The sequence below is a fragment of the Protobothrops mucrosquamatus genome, unplaced genomic scaffold (genome assembly GCF_001527695.2).
Source record: "Protobothrops mucrosquamatus isolate PMUCROS unplaced genomic scaffold, P.Mucros_1.0 scaffold5742, whole genome shotgun sequence".
In the NCBI taxonomy this organism is placed as follows: Eukaryota; Metazoa; Chordata; class Lepidosauria; order Squamata; family Viperidae; genus Protobothrops; species Protobothrops mucrosquamatus.
Genome location: NW_015391590.1, coordinates 1 through 20,414, shown reverse-complemented (window position 1 = coordinate 20,414; position 20,414 = coordinate 1). Strand labels below are relative to the sequence as shown.

The 20,414-nt window shown below is 45.3% G+C and overlaps 1 protein-coding gene across 1 annotated transcript; it reads right to left on the bottom strand.

The window, feature by feature from the left end:
• Positions 1-631: 631 nt before the first annotated feature.
• Positions 632-14,007, bottom strand: LOC107299940 (solute carrier family 22 member 6-A-like). The gene is made up of 10 exons (XM_015829284.2): positions 13,612-14,007; positions 9,927-10,030; positions 8,703-8,857; positions 7,328-7,496; positions 6,611-6,734; positions 5,901-6,016; positions 4,084-4,298; positions 2,555-2,663; positions 1,159-1,362; positions 632-728 (listed from the first exon to the last, which is right to left on the bottom strand). The coding sequence occupies exons 1-10, from the start codon at positions 14,005-14,007 to the stop codon at positions 632-634; spliced, it is 1,689 nt and encodes a 562-aa protein (XP_015684770.2).
• Between the last annotated feature and the right edge of the window lie 6,407 nt (positions 14,008-20,414).

The following is a 20,414-nucleotide window of genomic DNA, read 5'->3' as shown; positions in this document are numbered from 1 at the left end:
AGCTAAGCAGGGCTAAACTTGGTTAAATTGTGGATGGGTGATCACGAAGGACTCATCTGGGAAGTTTGTTTAAAAAAAAAATAATAATCCAAGAAGACACTTAGCCAAACGACTGTCTCCAAAATACCTCCATGAAATTATCAGAAGTTGCTTCCGAGGGCAAACCTCAAAATTGCAAAAAAAAATAAACCACTTTATTATATTATATTAACAAGAGCAGGAAAAACTTCTAAACTTGTGACTTGGGAAGACACCCCCCCAAAAAAAGAAGAAGAAAAAAAAGGGGGGCAAGAATTACAGATTGGCAGAAAATAATGTTGTGGTTTGGAGCGCCTGTCTAAAAAAGGAAGAAATCCCTGACAATTCCAGAGCCGTTTTTGAAAATACACTCTGCACGTGTTCAGAAGACCCTCCCCATCTTTATTATCACAGCACTGAATCCTCCCAGCGAGGCTGGCTTAGCTCAGAGACCCCCACTCCCCTTGACCAAGGGGCCTAGTAGAATACAAGAAAAAGGGGGGGAAAGAACTAAAACGCGTCCAGAAACACCACAACCTTCCATCTTGGCTAAATGCAGATCCAAAAACGAGCTTCTAAGAACTTTATTTCCAGAATCAAATTGTAAGCCAGCTCAGCAAGTCTCTTTGAACAGAACTTTTTCCTGCCTCTGAAGCAGGATTTTCTCCTGAGCAATCTCTTCTTCGTTCTTCTTTTTCGTCTTTCTGCATCTGAGGTTGAAAGGAAAGAATAAATCGAAGTTCAGCTGAAAAGCATCTCCATCGTGTCATCCAATGAACAACAATTAATTAAGGTAGGTGCACTTGAACGCCCAGAATTCCCCAGCCAGCATGGATGGGCTCATTTCCCAGAATTCCCTAGCCAGCATGATTGCGCTTGAACTCCCAGAATTTTCCACCCAGAATGGGTGCAATTCAACTCCCAGAATCCCCCAGCCAGAAACTTACTTTATTTTAATGTATCTTAGTCTTTATCTTCTTACTTAAAAGATTCATTCATTCATTCATTCATTCACTTGTTCGTTAGATTTAGGTGCCATCCACGTAGTCAAGAGGCAATTAGAAAAACGATTTAAATAAAAAGAATTTGCAGAGCTCATCTCGGGCTAGGCCAGACTTAGCCCCAGTGATGGTCGCCCACCTGTTCTCCACGTCTTCTATCGTGTCCGGCAAGGGGACGTTGAGCGTCTCGGGCAGAAGGCAGGCGATGATTCCGGCTGAGATGGGGAGAGCTCCGTACACAATGGGGGGAAGGAAGGGGTAGTAATCCTGTAGCATGTTGGTCAGTGGGGAGACCATGCCCCCGACTCGGGCCATCGTGCTGCCGAAACCCAGCCCGGTCTGTCTGGGGAGGGCGAAGGAGAGGGAGGGGCAAAGAAGATCAGTGAGATTGGGGGTTCCAAGGACCCCTGGACCCCTCTCCCCAATAGTCCTCAACTTATTTCGACTTTGGAACAACGGCTCATCCTGACTTCTAAACCCCGGGATGGCTTTTGCCCGGCTCAGTAAAACCACCAAAGGGCGGTAGCCACGATTAGCCCAAACGAGGCTGAAGGAGGTTGTGTGAACACAACAACCGGGTGTCAGATGGGTGTCAGGATAGCCCAAGCCGTAAAGCTGCCCTTTGCTTGAGGCTTCCAACAGCAGCTGAGCTGTTTAGTGGGGAGTTTTCACAGCCGGCGTTTGGTTTCCCAAAGAACAGGCGGTCCCCGACTTAACGACCACCACTGGGACAAGAATTTCCGTTGCTAAGTGACAGTCGTTGAGTGAGTGGTGTCTGGACTTTGCAAACTTTTTTTGGCCTACCCCGTTGACTTTGCTTTCCACAAGACAACTGGGCAAGGTTGCAAAGGGCGATCATGTGACCCAGGGCTGCTGCCACTGTCGTAAATACAGGTAGTCCTCGACTTACAACAGTTCACTTAGTGACCGTTTGAAGTTACAGCCCCGAAAAAAGTGATTTACGACAATTGTTCACACATACGACCGTGGCAGCATCCTCATGATTACGTGATTTGCATTCAAACGCTTGGCAACTGATTCACATTTATGACGATTGCAACGTCCCGGGGTCAGGTGATCCCCGTTTTGCGACCTCCTGACTACCAAAGACAATGGGGAAACCAGATTCACTTAACAACAATGTCACTTAACAAACATGGCAAAAAAAAGTCGTAAAATGGGGCAGAACTCACTTAAACCAATTTTTTGCTTAGCAACATAAATTTTATTGTTCTGTTGTGGTCGTAAGTCGAGGATTAGCTGTGCAGGCTGGTGGCCAGGTGCCCAGGATTTGATTAGGTGACTGTGGGGATGTTGAGTCGGTCATAGGTGCAAGGATCGGTCATCATTGTTTATCATTTTTGGGGGTGCCTTGTAACTTTGAACGGTTGCTAAACCAATGGACGTAATTTAGGACTTCCTGTACTTGGGGATGTGGGGGAATCGAACCCAGGACCTGGGGGGGCGAGATTCCACCTCTGATCTTCAGTTCCAAAAAGGGAAGAAGAGGGTCCTTGAAAGGCAGCTCTCCTCACCTGACGGGGGTCGGGTAGAGTTCGGTCGTAAAGAGGAACACGCAGTTGAAAGCCGCCGAGAGGCAGCCTTTGCCGATGACCGCCAGCGCCGTCCGGAGAGTCTGCATTTCTGCCGGCAGAAAAGGGGGAGACAGAGAACGAAATTAATCATGTAATTGCAGAGAGTCCTCGACTTACAACGGTTCATTTAGTGACCTTTCATCAAAGTTACGACTGCGCTGAAAAAAAAGCCGCTTCTGACCGTTTTTCACCCTTACGACCGCGGTCCCCTGATCAAAATTCAGACAATGGGCAACTGGCTCGTATTTACAATGGGTTGCAGAGTCCGTCGTGTGATCCCCTTTTGCAACCATCTGACCAGCAAAGTCCATGGGGGAGCCTGGATTCACTTAATGACCGTGGGACTAACTTAACAACTCCAGTGATTCACTTAACAACCGTGTCAAGACAGGTCATCAAATGGGGCAAAACTCACTTAACGAATGCCTCGCTTAGCAACATAAATATCTCCAGTCGACAACACAGTCCTTTCAGAAGTTCCAGGAAGGCTCCCCACCCATTTGCACCACTCAGGTGACACTGAGGACACAGCTAAACCTCCAAGTGGCCTCAACGACTCTCTAAAAACAATGCAAATGACCAGCGGTCTGCAAGGAGTATAAATCCTTCCATTCCCCACCATCCAGTCAGAGCTGAAGAAGCTTCTGGGATGAGAAGCGAAACGTCTTCAGAGAAAAACAAGGAGATCCAGTTGCCTCATGAAAAAAGCACCTTTGGGACAGCCATGCCCTGGATGATTTTTCTCCATAGACCAGGGGTAGGCAACCTTGGCTCTTTTATGACTCGTGGACTTCAACTCCCAGAATTCCTGAGCCAGCCATGCTGAGGGGAAAGGGAGAGGTTTCCAAGCTGAGCCATGCTGGCTCAGGAATTCTGGGAGTTGAAGTCCACCAGTCATGAGGGGTCCATAGTTCCCCATGTTGGCTGAGGAATTCTGGGAGTTGAAGTCCACCAGTCATGAAGGGGGCCATAGTTCCCCTATGCTGGCTCAGGAATTCTGGGAGTTGAAGTCCACGATTCATGAAGGGGCCATAGTTCCCCCATGCTGGCTCAGGACTTCTGGGAGTTGAAGTCCACCAGTCATGAAGGAACCATAGTTCCCCGTGCTGGCTCAGGAATTCTGGGAGTTGAAGTCCACAAGTCATGAGGGGTCCATAGTTCCCCATGCTGGCTGAGGAATTCTAGGAGTTGAAATCCACCAGTCATAAAAGAGCCAAGGTTGCCTAGCCCTGACATAGACATTTAGGTTAAAAAGTTCTGATCTCTGGGTGGGATACCCTGAATAAACATGCTACAGTTCGGCTTTCTCATGGAAAAATGACCCTGGGCCCGGTCCAAGTCTTCTGGACAGGTTCCTTGTTCTTCTGAGGAGGAGGACGCCTGAAGAGGCCTCCTAAGACCTGGCCACGATGAAGACTGACGTAAGAAGGGAAGCAACACACCCAATGGGCAGACCGGTCAATACCCACCCAAGGGCACAAATAAGTTGGTGATGATGATGGTGCCGGCGGTCACCAGGAAGGCGGTGAGGCTGATCCTCCGTCCAATGTAGCTCATGGTGATGGTGACGACCAATTTGGCGGGAAAATCCACCGCTCCAAAAATTACCTGGATGAGGTAAATGCTGACCCCAAAATTCTGCAGGTCCATGACCAGCCCGTAATAGGAGAAGCTGACCGAGAACCTGAACGACACAAACACATTTATTATATTTTTTTTAAACACAATTGCTCTCGGTCAAGGGAGTGTGACAGTTGTTTCCCAGAGTGTTGAAGATGTTGTGGTATGAACAACCAAAGCATCAGGTTTCACCGTTCTCGGTTAAGAGACCGGCTTTCCTTGCTGAACCGCAGAAAGCAAATCGGAGGTTGTGGGTTGTGCCATCACTGGAGGTTTTTAAGAAGAGACTGGACAGCCATTTCTCTGAAATGGCATAGGGTCTCCTGCTCCAGCAGGGAGTTGGACTAGATGACCTCAAGGGTCCCTTCCAACTCTGTGGTTCTGTTATTCTGTATCCCATCCTTTTCACAAAAAAAAAGTATGTTATTCTATTCTATGAGACATCCATCTCAAAAGAGGAAGAAATATTTATTTAATTATTTATTTATTTTTCATGTTTCTAGACCTCACCATCTCCCTCAAGGACACCCTTGGTTCTAAAGCTGCTGGAGTTCTTGTACAGATAACCCTCAAGTTATGTCGGTAATGCAGCCTGCCCGTTACGGCCGTTAGCTGTAACGGTCATCGAACGGGTCTTTTAAACGACTAACCCGATTTTTACGATGATTTTTTTGCAGCGGTCATTAAACGAATATGGCGGTCATGAGTGTGAATGCTATGGTCGTTAAGGAACGCTAAGGTTGCTAATTATAATAGATTTTTTTTAATTTTTATTTTTTTAAATCGTTTTTAGTGGTTTTCGCTGGGTTTATTGATTTAAGTTGCTCGCAAGATTGTAACTGGTAATGGATGTTTTTGAACTGCAAGCCACCCAGATTTTGTTTGCAAAGATGGGCAGCTACAGAAAGTAAAAAAATAAAATAAAAGAATAAAATAGTAAAATAAAATAAATAAAATAATGAAACAAAATAATAAAATAAGAATATAAAATAAAACTAATAAAATAAAATAATGAAATAAAATAAAATAATGAAATAAAATAAATAATATAAAATAAAATAAAATAATGAAATAAAATAAAATAAATAATAATATAAAATAAAATAAAAATAATGAAATAAAATAAAATAATGAAATGAAATAAAATAAAATAAAATAAAATAATAAAATAAAAATAATAGAATAAAATAAATGGAATAAAATAAAATAAATTCATTGTTCACTAGGGTGTGGTTTTGCCCAAACCAGTAATAAGTACCATTTTTTAGCAAAACCATTGTAAAACATAGTCATTTGATGGTAGGAACGCTGCAAACATCCTTAAATATTGGTGTGAAGCCGAACACCCAAAGTGTGGTCACGTAACCATAGGGAGGGGTGGGGGAACTGTCAGAATTTCAAATCTGGGTCAAAGTGACTGGTCGTAAGGCGAGGACTCTCTGTCACTCCCTCCATTCGCTTTCATAAATCTCGCTAAAGAATACTCTGTGCAATTCAGCCTTGAAAAGGCTTTAAGCATTTGCTTTATTCCTGTGTTGGACTGTGGATCTAACGGTGGGCTTTTCGGTTGCAGACCGTATCCCTCCCTCTTTCTGATCCTGGAAAGCTGACCAACAACATTGGATTGTGTCTTTAAGGGCGCTGTTCTTCGGCTTGACCCTCTTACCACACCATGGAGAGGCAGAAGAAGATGCGACGGATGGCCGGCGTGCGCACCAAGTCAGAAACGGTGTACGAGGATTTACACGAAGACAATTCCTTCTCCATACTGGAAAGCAGAACCTACCAGGAAAGGAAATATATATATATATATATAATCCCAGGATAATGGTGCAAGATCCAATCTGGCTCTGTCATCAGGACTAGAAGCTTAGTCTTCCGATCTTTCAGACTCATGCTGGTGTCCATCCTCTCTAGCAGTGTGTGTGTTTGGGGCTGTTTGAACTTCTCTCTAGCAGTGTGTGTGTTTGGGGCTATTCCGTGGGTGGTGTTTATATGATGCCTGTTGTGTGTGTGTGTTTTTTAGATGGTGATTGGGATGTTGATGACTGACTCTTAAGTTGTTGGTTGTTCTTTCCTTGTGTTGCCAAGCCCTCCCCTCCTAAGTCCTTGATAAGCTGGTGATAAATCAGCATTCCTGTTGATTGACAGGTGGATCTGTTTCCCAGGCTAATCATTTCTCTGGCTGTTTTTGTACCTGCTCAGCCAACAATCTGAGTAGTTGCAAAATTGAATGTATGTCTTTGTTTATTGCAATGAGTTCGGGTCTCCTCGTCTGACTGCTCACTTATCACTTTGATCTGGACAACCTCAAAGCTTTGGCAAGTTTTTACAACTGCTTGGTGAGTCCCCCCCCACCCCCCGTTTCCTCCATACCTCTGTGGTGATTTTTGCACCCGCTTCCTGCTTGTTGTTGATCCTGGCCACTCTCTGGAGAACACCAACAGCTTTACTGGCCTGGCCTGACTGGATCAGCCAGCGAGCCGATTCAGCGTACCACCTGCAAGACAGCAATCCAAGTGGCCCTGAGTTCCACAGGTTACCAAGTCCACCTGCCAAACTATAGGTAGTCCTCAACTTACAACCACTAGGGAGTCTAAAATGTATGTCGCTAAGCGAGACAGTTGTTAAATGACGGAGCCATTTTGCAACTTTTCTTGCCCCACCCCTCGTTAAGTAAATCACTGCCGTTGTTAAGTTAGTAACCCGGTCGTTAAGTGAATCTAGCTTCCCCATGGATTTTGCTTGTCAGACGGTTGCAAAAGGGGATCACGTGACCCCCGGGACACTGCGTCCGTCATAAGTATGAGTCAGTTGCTGAGCATCTCATTTTTGATCGTGTGACCCCGAGGAGGCGGCAGCGGTTGTAAGTGTGAAAAATAGTCCCTTTTTTCCAGTCCTGTTGTAACTTCAAACGGTCACTGAATGAACTGTTGTAAATTGAGGACTGCATGTACTCTTCTACACAAAGCCACAACACCCCTCTTCTTCTCTTTGACTTGTTGCCACCACATTTGCTTTCCTGAAAATTTCAGCCCTCTGGGAAAAAGAGGGGGGGGGGAGAAACCCAGGACCCATCATCCCCATACATACCAGGAATAAAGCAGGAAGACAAGATAGGGAGCCGAAACAGCCACTTGCAACCAGCGCCAGTCCCGGATGGCGTAGGCCAAGCCCGCGAGAAGGATTTGCCCCAGAGTATAAGACAACCCGGTGAGGGCAATGGTGATCGTCCGGTGCTGGGTGGGAATCCACTCCACAACTGGAAAAAGAAGGAATCCATTTTAGGAACCACTCAGCACCCACTTCTACCTGAACTGGATCCAGGACAGGGGTAGGCAACCTTGGCTCTTTTATGACTCGTGGACTTCAACTCCCAGAATTCCTGAGCCAGCCATGCTGAGGGGAAAGGGAGAGGTTTCCAAGCTGAGCCATGCTGGCTCAGGAATTCTGGGAGTTGAAGTCCACAAGTCATGAGGGGGCCATAGTTCCCCCATGCTGGCTCAGGAATTCTGGGAGTTGAAGTCCACGCGTCATAAAAGAGCCAAGGTTGCCTACCCCTGGTCTAGGATAACTTGCCCTGGCCAGCTCACTGTGGCCACCTCACCCCAGGGCTAACTTGCCAGTGCCAACTCACCACGGGACAACTTCACATGAAGAAATTATACTCTAGACCTGTTCCTCTCTTAATATTATTATTATTAATATTATTAATAAGGCTATTATAGTATATTATTATAGAGAAGTAGATGGATAGATGATAGAAAAAGAAGAAAGGAAGGAAGGAAGGAAGGAAGGAAGGAAGGAAGGAAGGAAGGAAGGAAGGAAGGAAGGAAGGAAGGAAAAGCACAAAGGAAGGAAGGAAGGAAGGAAGGACGAAGGAAGGAAGAGAAAGAAAGAAAAAGAAAGAAAGAAAGAAAGAAAGAAAAAAAGAAAGAAAGAAAAGGAAGGACAAGGGAAGGAAGGAAAGAAAGAAAGAAAGACAAAGAAAGAAAGAAGAAAGAAAAAAGGAAGGAAGGAAGAAAAAGAAAGAAAGAAAAGGAAGGACGAAGGAAGGAAGAGAAAGGAAGGAAGGAAGAAAAAGAAGGAAGGAAGGAAGGGAGGGAGGGAGGGAGGGAGGGAGAGAGAGAGAGAGAAAGAGAGAGAAAGAAAGAAAGGAAAGAAAGAAAGAAAGAAAGAAAGAAAGAAAGAAAGAAAGAAAGAAAGAAAGAAAGAAAGAAAGAAAGAAAATGCAATCTCGCCAGGCATGATGAGTTTAGGAGACAGGAGGAGGTAGAGCAGCAGCCTGGACCACAGTCAGATAAAAGATATCTCAGGCCTAACTTGAATTTCTAACTTGGATTCTTGGTTTCTATCTTGGAAATCCTTCTCAGGGGAGCCCAGGGACCCATCCAAACCAACAGCTGGATTTGCTTTGACCTTCTCTGGAAGCCCCCTTTGACCCTCTTCTAGAAGGTTGATGTCTTACTCAAACACGCAATGCTGAGGCCGAATCCGGAGAGCGCCATGCCGGTCAGGAAGCGGAAGACACAATAGGAGACGTAATTGGGGGAGAAAGCTGTGCAGACCCCCGTCACCACCATTTGGAAGAAGGACCAGATTGTGAGCGCTCGGCGGCCAAACCTGTGGGAAGGACAAAGAGGCCATCATCCTTATAAGCATGGCAGGCATGAAAGAAAATTGGAGTTTGTTTGTGTGTATGTTTGTTTGTGTTTGCATGTGTTGGGACATGCAGATTGCTCTCTGGGATAATACAGATGGTCCTTGACTATCTATCTATCTATCTATCTATCTATCTATCTATCTATCTATCTATCTATCTATCTATCTATCTATCTATCTATCTATCTATCTATCTATCTATCTCTCTATCTACCTCTCTCTCTCTTTCTCTCTCTCTATCCCTACATACTTACCTCTCTCTCTCTCTCTTTCTCTCTCTCTATCATCATCTATCTATCTCTATTATCTATCTATCTATCTATCTATCTATCTATCTATCTATCTATCTATCTATCTATCATCTACCTCTCTCTCTCATCATCTCTCTCTCTCTTTTTCTCTCTCTCTCTCTATCTATCCATCTATCTATTTATTCATCTATCTACCTCTCTCTCTCTCCCTCCCTCCCTCTCTTTCTCTCATCATCTATCTATCTCTATCTCTATCTCTATCATCTATCTATTTATCTCTCTCTATCATCTCTCTCTCCCCCTACCTATATCTATTTATCTATCTCTCTATCATCTCTCTCTCCCCCCTACCTATATCTATCTATCTATCTATCTATCTATCTATCTATCTATCTATCTATCTATCTATCTATCTATCTATCTATCTATCTATCTATCTATCTATCTATCTATCATCATCAATCTATCTCCATCCATCCATCTAGCACCACAAACTAGCTGTATGCTGTATATTGGCTGTTTTGCTTTTCCAGTAATGATTAATCAACATCTGGAAAGATTTGATCCACTGGATCAAAAGGAATCTCACTGCAGGTGTGGATCAGATCTGAGAGGCGAGACGTGGTTAGCGCACCCTTGTGACCAACATCCAAACTGCACTTCTCAGCCTCCTGGTGGGATAAAAAAAGTGATTTGATCGCGAAGTGGTGCCCTCACCATCCGAGTTCACCCGCTTCTCACCTCTTTCTCACAGTGCTGCCCCCTGCTGACCAACATACCTGTCCGCCAGCCCGCCTAACACCAGTGCACCGATCAGCACCCCTGCCATGTAAACAGACTGCGCCATCTCCCGAAGTTTCCGTCGGTCACACACCAGGTCCCACTGTCACAGAAGAAAAAGTTTGCGTTGCATTAAAAGGTGTATCAACAGGAAAGAATATTTCGTAGCTCAGGGTTGAACTGTGAGGTCCTTGGTGCTCTCTGAGCTTGGTGGTTTTTTTTTGCAGGAATTTGATGACCCAACTAGGTAACATCATCAGTGCTCACATAGAGTGCAAATCCCCCTTCCTTCTAGCACTGATGATGTTACCTAGTTGGGTCATGAAACGTCTGCAAAAAAAGCACCAAGCTCAAAGAGCACCAAAGATCCCACAGTCGTCGTCGTCCTCCTCCTCCTCCCCCTCCTCCCCCCCCTCCTCCTCCTCCTCCTCCTCCTCCTCTCCACAGACCCCATGCCCTTCTAACACTGATGATGTTACATAGTTGGGTCATACCTAGCTGGTATTTCAGGACCTGGATGATGTGATGGAGGGAAACACAGTGTGTGTTGTGTATGTGTGTGTGTGTGTCTGCAGATCAAGGCCCGTTTGCAACTTACAGACAACAGTCGCTCAAAGTTATAACGGGCTGGGCAACAAAGTCAATGTCACAAACATCGCTTCAGAGTTAAACCAACCACTTTTCTTTTTCAAATGTTCGCATCGCCCCCTAGCGAGTTTGAAAACATTTCAACTGCCAGAATTCTGGAACCACAGGACTAGAAACTTGCTTACTTTTCTTGTGATCTTTTTTTTTTTTTTTTTAAGCAGATTTTTTTTTTAAAGCAGATTTTGCTCCCAATGCAGGCATTCAGAGGCTGATCTTTTGGGAACGAGAAGCAAGCACACTGCCACGCAAATCTTGCTTATTTAGCAAGAATCCAAGTTGCATTCTGGTTACCTGACTTGGCAAGCTTGGGAAGGTGACGGGGCGGGGGAGAACAAGAAGAAAAACATAAATTGGGGGCAGATAGAACATTCCCCCTCCGGGAGGAGAAAAAGAGGATGGAAGACAGGCTGGGAACAATATTTTTGCCAGTCCTTCTCTTAGAACTGGTGCCAGATAAATATGTCCCACTGCTTTGGGATTTTTCTGTGCCCAGCAGGACCTTCAGATTGCATTAGGACTAGGGGTGGATGGGGGGGGGACAAGCCCCCCCCATTTCCACACCGGTTTGCCCATCCAACTGAAAACATCTCCTGCAGTTTGTGCAACTTAACTCCTTTGTTTGCTGGAAAAAAACCACTAGGTCGTTCAGTTTCATCCCTACCTAAACAGTTCCCAAGGACCAGGCTGGATGGTGGCAATCACAACCTGGCAAAAACTTTTGTCTAGATTTTTGAGGTGTCTTTAAGTTGGGGATGCAACAGGGCAAGCAAGAAAGTCCTGGATTCAAAAGGTGACAGCCTCTAGTTGAATTAAAATCCTAGCAAGCTGGCTATGTTAATATTAGGGTTGATCACACAGTCAGCTAGATCTTTAGACTGGATTTAGCATTTCTGTCCACCTATCAAGACCATCCCAAGGATCTGGGGTAGACAGATGGAATCCTGCATCCAGTTTTGGTCACCACGATGTAAAAAAGATGTTGAGACTCTAGAAAGAGTGCAGAGAAGAGCAACAAAGATGATTAGGGGACTGGAGGCTAAAGCATATAAGGAACGGTTGCTGGAATTGGGAATGTCTAGTTTAACGAAGAGAAGGACGAGGGGGGACATGATAGCAGTGATCCAATATCTCAGGGGCTGCCCCAAAGAAGAGGGAGTCAAGCTATTCTCCAAGGCGCCTGAAGGCAGGACAAGAAGCAACGGGTGGAAACTAAGTAAGGAGAGAAGCAACCTGGAACTAAGGAGAAACTTCCTGACAGTTCGAACAATTAACCAGTGGAACAACCTGCCTCCAGAAGCTGTGAATGCTCCAACACTGGAAGTTTTTAAGAAGAGACTGGACAGCCATTTGTCCGAAATGGTGTAGGGTTTCCTGCCTGAGCAGGGGGTTGGACTAGATGACCTCCAAAGTCCCTTCCAACTTTATTATTATTATTAATGGTCTGATCACAACATGTCAGCTGTCCCACGTCAAGCTGCCTTTTGCAATTGACCGATGGGGGTTTTGTCAATGCCAAGATTATTATTACTATTATTACGGTTTGTCGCACAGTTATCCAGATGTTTAGACCGGATTGAGGATTTTTATCCACCCATCGAGCCCTTCCCAAGGATTTGGGATAGGCAGATGTTTTTATTTAATAATATTAAAAATGTCATCGCAGGATCTGAGCTGTTTCAAGTCAAGCGTCTTTTGCAATTTTTGTCTCCCTTTGTAAGTTTGGTCTGTTCTCAAGCATTTTGGCGTATACATTGGCTTTATGATGGCTCCAGTTTTTGCACATCATTTTCTCTGAAATAGTTTTATATCATTTTCATGGATATGATTATGAAACAGACTTTTTTTTCAATATGTATGGAAAGAATAGATGGGTTACACTAAAAGGTTTCGAAGGAGCAATCACCAAGGCAGGAGAATCGCATTTGAAAAACAGCCAAAGAGACATCTAGAAGAGCAATTTAATATTGCATTTAAGTATTTGGCATTTTTTTCTCTAGCAAAATCATGACTGGGTCAGGAAAGGAACAGCAGTAAGATGTCAAGATTAGGGAAATTTGCATCCAGATGACAGTCTTTTTCGGACATTGCTTTTCAGCTCAGCTGAATTATTTCAAATTATTATTTAGCCCTATTTTATAATTTTCCATGCACTCCATTAGGGTACAATGCAGACTGCCTTTGATCCAACTGGTTTGTGCTGTCAGAAGTTTTTTCCCAACCTTAGTGGCAGATGCTGGAGAATAAAATCTTCAGTTTTTGACTTTCCTATCAGCTTTACAATATTTTCTGAGCACTTTTCAAAAGTGTCCATACATGCTTTTAAAAAAACTACACAATCCAGCCATGAAATAAGCATCCGATTATTATTTAATTCTTGGCTTTTTAAAGGGAGGAAAGGGGGGAACTCTGCATAGGTTCAGGGGCACTCTTTCCATGCTCGATGCATTCAGGGCTTCTGTGCTAGCAGAAAAACCTCAGACAAGAGCAGCAAAGATGATTATTAGGGGACCGGAGACTAAAAAATATGAAGAACGGTTGAAAGAATTGGTTATGTCTAGTCTAGAGAAAAGGACCAGGGGTGACATGATAGCAGTCTTCCAATATTTGAGGGGCTGCCCCAAAGAAAAGGGGGTCAAGCTATTCTCCAAAGCACCTGAAGGCAGGACAAGAAGCAATGGATGGAAACTAATCAAAGAGAGAAACAACCTAGAACCACGGAGAAAATTCCTAACAGTGAGAACAATTAACCAGTGGAACAGCTTGCCACCAGAAGCCATGGGTGTTCCATCACTGGAGGTTTTTAAGAAAAGACTGGACAGCCCCTTGTCTGCAGTGGTATAGGGTCTCCTGCTTGAGCAGGGGGTTGGACTAGAAGACCTCCGAGGTCCCTTCCAACTCGGATGATGTTCTGTGTTCTATTTTGTTCTGTGATTATTAAAACAAGCCACGGATCCAAGAATCTCTCCCTGGCCTATCCCATTTCTTTACTCTAAATAATGCTTCTCCTATTTCATCCATTTCCGGATTGCCACTCACCTCGCTGACGACGGTGGACGTAAACTGAGTTTGGTCATAAAACCATCCGTCGGCGCACGACTCCGTCTCCGTCTGGTTCGCCCCGGTGACACTCGCGTTGAGGAGATGCCACTGAGCATCCGTGAAGCGGCGGCATTTTTCCAACCTTTGCTTGTTATCCAGGGGGATGCTGACCCGGAGAAGCTGGCCAGCGCCTAACAGACGAGTGACATTGGGGTGCTCACTGCTATTGGGGGCGAGGCGCACCTGGCAATGATGTCCTGGGATAGCGGCTGTGAAGTTCTGGAGAAGGTTATGACTAGCCATGAACAAGACCGGGATGGTGAGCAGCATCGTGTGGATCATTTGGAAACGTCCCATGCCACCAATTTGTTCCAGGAGTTCCCCGAACGCCATGATGAGCCAGAAAAGATCTCAGCAACAACAACAACAACAACAAAAAGAGGATTCTCTAAAAAAAAATCTAGGGGCCAAATCTTGTTCCCACACCAAATTCTCTTCTCTTAAAGCAAAACGTCGAATGGAGAGACGGGGAAAGAGAAAAGAGAAAAGAGAAAGGAAAGAAAGAAGAATGCCGAACTTGAGAAAGAAAATTCCTGCAGAAAGAAAGATCCAAAGATCCAGGATTTTGGGGGTTTAAAGAATTAGAGCCAGCAGATCCCTAGATTGGAAAGCAACCGCTTTTCTCCTTAATTTTCCTAAAAATGGGGTCTAAAAAGATCGGCGCATCTCTTCCCCGGTCTGGCAGAGCTGGAGAGGACCTCTCCGTGCGTGTGTCAGGATCCCTAATCTCCTTTTTTCCCTTTCTCTCGTCCCTACGTCCCGATTGAGTCTCCTTTTCGCTGGGGGAGATTTGAGGACCTGGCGGAGGGTTTTTGAGTCCAGAAATCTGCTGTCCAATGAAGAGCGGGCGAAAAAATATTGAGATTCCTGGCACTCCCCCACATTGAAAAGAAAACGAAGAACTGCCCTGTTGTGGTGCCAAGTCCGAGGGAGCTGACGGGTCCCCGCTAAGCAAAATTGTCCTGAAATTGCTGTTTGCGTGGATTATTTATGAAAAGCAGGAAGCAGCTGATTTGGTTAACGTTTTACACCGGTTTGGAGGGGATCAACTGGAAGAAAAAAATGAGGACGGGGTGGGGGGGTGGGGGGAGAGATTGGGTTAAAGGGGGAAAAAGTGCACAAACTGCAGGAGGGAACAAGGGTGAAGTAGGCAATTTAAGGGTGTGTAATGTGGCACACAAACTTGGGGGGGAACAACAATAGAAGAACGAAGTGGTTTTTTTCTTAGCAGAAATGTTTTGGTAGAAATAGCACAAGCTCGTTTCATCAACTATTTACCCCCTGGGGCTGGCGTTCAAATCCCGCTGCTTCTCCCTCCGGAATACAGGTTTAAGTCCTCATCTGATGACCACAACTGAGCCCGTTGTTAAGTGAGACATTTGTTAAGTGAGACTTTGCCCCGTTTTACGACCATCCTTGCCACCGTTGTTAAGCGAATTGCCGCAGTTGTTAAGTTAGGAACACGGTTGTTAATTGAAACTGACTTCCCCACTGGCTTTGCTCGTCGGAAGGGGGATCACGTGACCCCAGGACACAGCAACCGTCATAAATATGAGTCAGTTGCCAAGCATCTGAATTTGGATCGCGTGACCACAGGGATGCTGCGACGGTCATAAGTGTGAAAAACATTCATAAGTCACTTTTTTCTGTGTCATTGTAACTTCAAACGGTTACTAGGACTACCTGTATTAGGTCCCTTACTGTCAATGGGATAGCAGACAGGCAGTCCTTGAGTTACGACCGTAAAGGAACCTACCCACTAGGGTCTTAACTTGTGACACTCATAAAATGGGCCGGTCACGTCATCGACCTGGATTCAGGACCTATTTTGTGGTGGTCCATGATTGTTAAGTCAACACTGTGGTAGATTAAAGAGGAAGACGGGGAGCCGAGGAGAACAAGACAACTGTAGCTGGCTCGGGCAAGCGAGCCAAGCTGCATTGTCTTCTGAGCCGAAGCGCCTCCGATTTCGCCATTAATATTTGAATATCTTCCCCGGGGAAGGCGGCTTACCTTTGGCACGGCTGCAAAATAACGCACCTTGTTTTTCTGGAGGCTGGCTCGTCACGAAATCTCAAGAGACAGTTAATTAACGCCCGTCAACCCGGGCTTGTAACTTGCCTCTTTGAAGCAATGAAATCAGCAAGCAAAACTTGAACCTGACTCATCGTCGGCGGAGGCTTTATTTTATTATTATTTTTTGCATCGTCGGGCTTGCTAATTCGTGCCCCGTCCAGAAACTTCTCCCAGCCCTTTGGGAGTTACAGCCACCAGGGGGCGGCAGCGCCTCTCCATTTGGGCTCAACTGCTCAGACATGGAGAGGAGGCCACCAGGAAATCACAGGTTCGGGGACTAATGTAAAAAAAAAAATTCCTCCAGGGCACATTGGTTAGATTTCTAGGATTGCAGCTCAATTTCTAGGCCAAAACACTGTTGCCAATTTTTTTTGCTGCTGTGAAGACATGCTTGGGCATCTACAGCGCACCTGTCATGCTGAATTACAGGTAATCCTTGACTTATGACTGCAATTGAGGTTCTCAGATGGGGTATCACATGACCAACCTCATTTTACGACATTTTTGCAGTGTCGCGAAGCGAAACTGTCATCTGCAACGAGGGATTTTTGCTGGAAACTGGAAGTAAATATCAATTTCCAGCCCCACCCCAAAAAAACCATCGTAAATTGAAGTCACATCACCTTGGGATGCTACAAACAGCCATAAATGCAGACTGGTGGCCAAGCACCCCAAATATGATCACGGGGACCGTGGGAAGGCCCAGCCGTCAGATCTTCAAATCCAGATCGTAAGTACCTTTTTTCTGGTCTGTTGTGGCTTCAAATGGTCGCTAAGCAACTCGTCATAAGTCGAGGACTATATCTGCCGTCATCCTGAGTCAAAAGGACGTGCGGATATGGCCAGTGCAGCTGAGATTGAGCACTAAGGCAAGTAAGTCTGTGGGGAATTGTTCCTGGAATACAGGTAGTCCTCAACTTACGACCACAATTGAGCCCCAAATTTAGGTCACTAAGCGAAACATTCGTTAAGTGAGTTTTGCCCCATTGGACGACCTTTCTTGCCACAGTTGTTAAGTGAATCACTGCGGTTGTTAAGTCAGTAGCACGGTTGTTAAGTGAATCTGGCTTCCCCATGGAGTTTGCTTGGTCAGATGATCACAAAAGGGGATCACATGATCCCCCCGGGACACAGCGACCGTCCTAAATAGGAACCAATTGCCAAGCGTCCAAATTTTGGTCACATGACCCCGGGACACCGCAACCGTCATAAACAGAGGAGTCCGTTGCCAAGCGTCCGAATTTTGATCCCGTGACCCTGGGGATGCTGGAATGGTCGTAAGTGTGGAAAAACAGTCCTAAGTCTCTTTTTTCAGTGCCGTTGTAACTTTGAACCGTCACTAAATGAGCTGTTGTAAAGTCGAGGACTTCCTGCATTCATTTATATGTTATTTGCAACTTAGCCGATGCATAATAGTGTTATTATTAGGATGACTGTTACGCTGATTACCGTCTTCTGGGAAAATTGACGCCTCCGGTTATTGCAGGCGTTTGCCTCCAAGTAGGGCTGGTGGGCGCCGGACCCCAGAAAGCAGCTTGGCGTCATCACCTCGATCTCGGTGCCCTACACTTCAAAGTCAGCTTTGCCAACCCCCCCGGGGGGGGGGGGGGAGAACACGGCTTCGTCCAGGGAGCCAGCAGCCTGCAAAGTCACCGTTCGGCTCCAGCCACGAGGCCTGGCTAATTAAATGCCAACATTTTGCAATGACAAGTTCATTAGTTGAAAGAGGTTGGCATTAGGAGAGGCGGGCGGGCAATCGGCCGGCGAGAGGTGGACTCTGCTCTAACTGTCCGGCCAGAACTTTCAGATCCCAGGAAGGGACAGGACAGACGTCCGAGTCGTAAATGGGAATGACCTTTAGCCAAAGACAGGGGCGGCTGCACAGCTCGGACACGGTTGCGTCCCAAAGACAGGGGTGCCCAGGGTTCAAGCAGTGGGTTCTAGGGTGCCACCTTTAAAATCTGGCTGGGGAGAGAAGCTGGCCTTAAAAGAGATGGGGGGTGCCTACGCTTGTTGCAAAAAAAAAAGAAAAAAAGATGTTAAAATGGGCATTTGCATTGTTTGAAAATATGGATGAGAGAGAGAGATGAATGATAGATGAGAGAGAGAAAGAGAGAGAGAGAGAGATGAATGAGAGAAAGATGAATGAGAGTGAGAGATGAATGAAAGAAAGATAGAGATGAATGAGAGAGATATGAATGAATGATAGAGAGAGATGAATGACAGATGATAGACATGAATGGATGAGAGAGAGATGAATGATAGAGAGATGAATGAATGATAGAGAGATGAATGAATGATAGAGATGAATGATAGATGATAGATAGAGATATGAATGGATGAGAGAGAGATGAATGATAGAGATGAATGAATGAGAGAGAAGAATGAATGAGAGATGAAAGATATAGAGAGATGAATGAGTGAGAGATGAATGAAAGATAGATGAATGAGAGTGAGAGAGAGATAAAAATAGATGATAGAGAGATATGAATGAATGAGAGTGAGAGAGAGATATGAATGATAGAGAGATATGAATGAATGATAGAGATAGAGAAATAATAATGATGATAATGATGATAATAAAAAAGTGGGAAGGGACCCTGGAGGTCATCTAGTCCAACCCCCTGCTCAGGCAGGAAACCCTCTACCATTTCGGACAAATGGCTGTCCAGTTCTCTCTGCAATTATTAATTCAGTTTATTTCTTTCTCTTCCCCCCCCTCCTTGCAAATCTTAACAAGAAAAATCTCTGAACGGGCCCAGCTGCCCTTTTTAAAAGCCAAGCGTCAAGTTTCTAGTCCTCAGGGTGAGTCAGAAAAATCTAAAGTCATGTATGAATCTGAGTATTCTAAATGCTGGCAATGGGGGGGGGGGGTGTTAGAGATTTTAACACATTACGATGAGAGTCCACACCAGTTGCCCACATTGAGAATGCTCGGACTGCTTCTCCAACCCATCCCGAGGACTAGAAACCTGGCTCTTTGCATTTAAAACCCCAGCCACCTAAAAAAAACCAAACCCGTTTCCTTTTCTAAAAGACTTATTTTCTTGGCACGACAGCCAAAAAGGTCAGAGTTTGCTCTTTGTCCCTTCCTTGAAAACTGCGCTAGGCAAATCCTGGTTCGAAACCCGAGGAAGTAAGTACATCGTAGATACTTAACCTGTTTCTCGGCAGGTTCAAAACTGTCTGAATTTGGCAAGCACATTTTGCTCCGGGCTGTTCTTTCAGCGTTAAACTAAACCCAGCCTTTCACCATCAACATTCCTCACACTGACTCCCCTCCGCCTGGTGGTAGACAAGCTGGCTAGTTCAGCGTGTTCTTCTTGCGTGCCGATGTTCCCAGATGCTACAGCGGTACAGAAAGTTCTTCCACCGGTTCCCATCTCGGACTGAGTCAGCTCCCCGACGTGTGCGACGTTCAGAAAAAGTCAAAAGCCCCAAACCTTTTGCCCCCTGATCCTGGGTGGTCTCTGAGCTTGGTGGCTTTCTTGCAGACGTTTCATGACCCAACTAGGGAACATCATCAGTGCTAGAAAGGAATGGGATTTGTGGAGAGGAGGAGGAGGAGGAGGAGGAGGAGGAAAAGGACTGTGGGGTCCTTGGGGCTCTCTGAGCTTGGTGGTTTTCTTGCAGACGTTTCATGACCCAACTAGGGAACATCATCAGTGCTGGAAGGGAGGGGTGTTTGTGGAGAGGAGGAGGAGGGGGACTGTGGTGTCCTTGGTGCTCTCTGAGCTGGGTTGTTTTCTTGCATATTTTTAATGACCCAACTAGGTTACACCACAAACAACCCTCCCTTCTAGCACTGATGATGTTCCCTAGTTGGGTCATGAAACGTCTGCAAGAAAACCACCCAGCTCAGAGACCACCAAGGACCCCCTCATTCCAACCCTGGGCTACAAAGATTCTCCTTTATTGGAAAGCAGAACTAGTCAAAGGGCTTACAGGTCATCCTTGACTTGACTTGTTTAACTTCTGATGGCACTGAACTAAATGATTGGTCCTCACTCATATGACCATTGCAGCATCCCCGTGGTCCGGTGATCAAAATTCAGGCGCTTGGCAACCCGTTGGCGTTTCTTTCTTTTTTATATATATAACCAAATGTTTCCAGTTTTACAATTAAGTATTTGGAAAGCAATGTGGTGACTGGGTTAGTCAATTATTCAATAACAACTTCTTTAGTACATATCTCAGGTTACATCATCAAAAATTCCTTCTCCATTTCCCTTAACATTTATATCCTATTTAAGCTAGTAAATTTCTAATTATATCAAACTCAGTTAAAACATTTAGCAATACGGTGCTTCTGAGGGTTACAGCTCCTGGAGGGGGGGGGGTGTCACACGATCGCCATTTCCCAGCCGGCTTCCGACGAGCAAAGTCAACAGGAGAAGCTTGCAAGTGGCAATTACATGCCTCACTTAGCGACCGTGTGATTCACTTAACGATTATTGCAAAAAAAAAGTCATAAAATCGAGTCATATGGTCATGCGATGCCTGACTTAACGACCACAGTTTAATGATGATTTTTTTTCCCCGTTCTTGTTGTGATCGTAAGTCGAGAACCACCCGTAATGTGCATTCTCCAAGCTTCGAATCTCCGAAGCAGAGAAAAAAAACATCTTACAACCCAGGGGAGTCGATCTATTTTAGAACAAGAC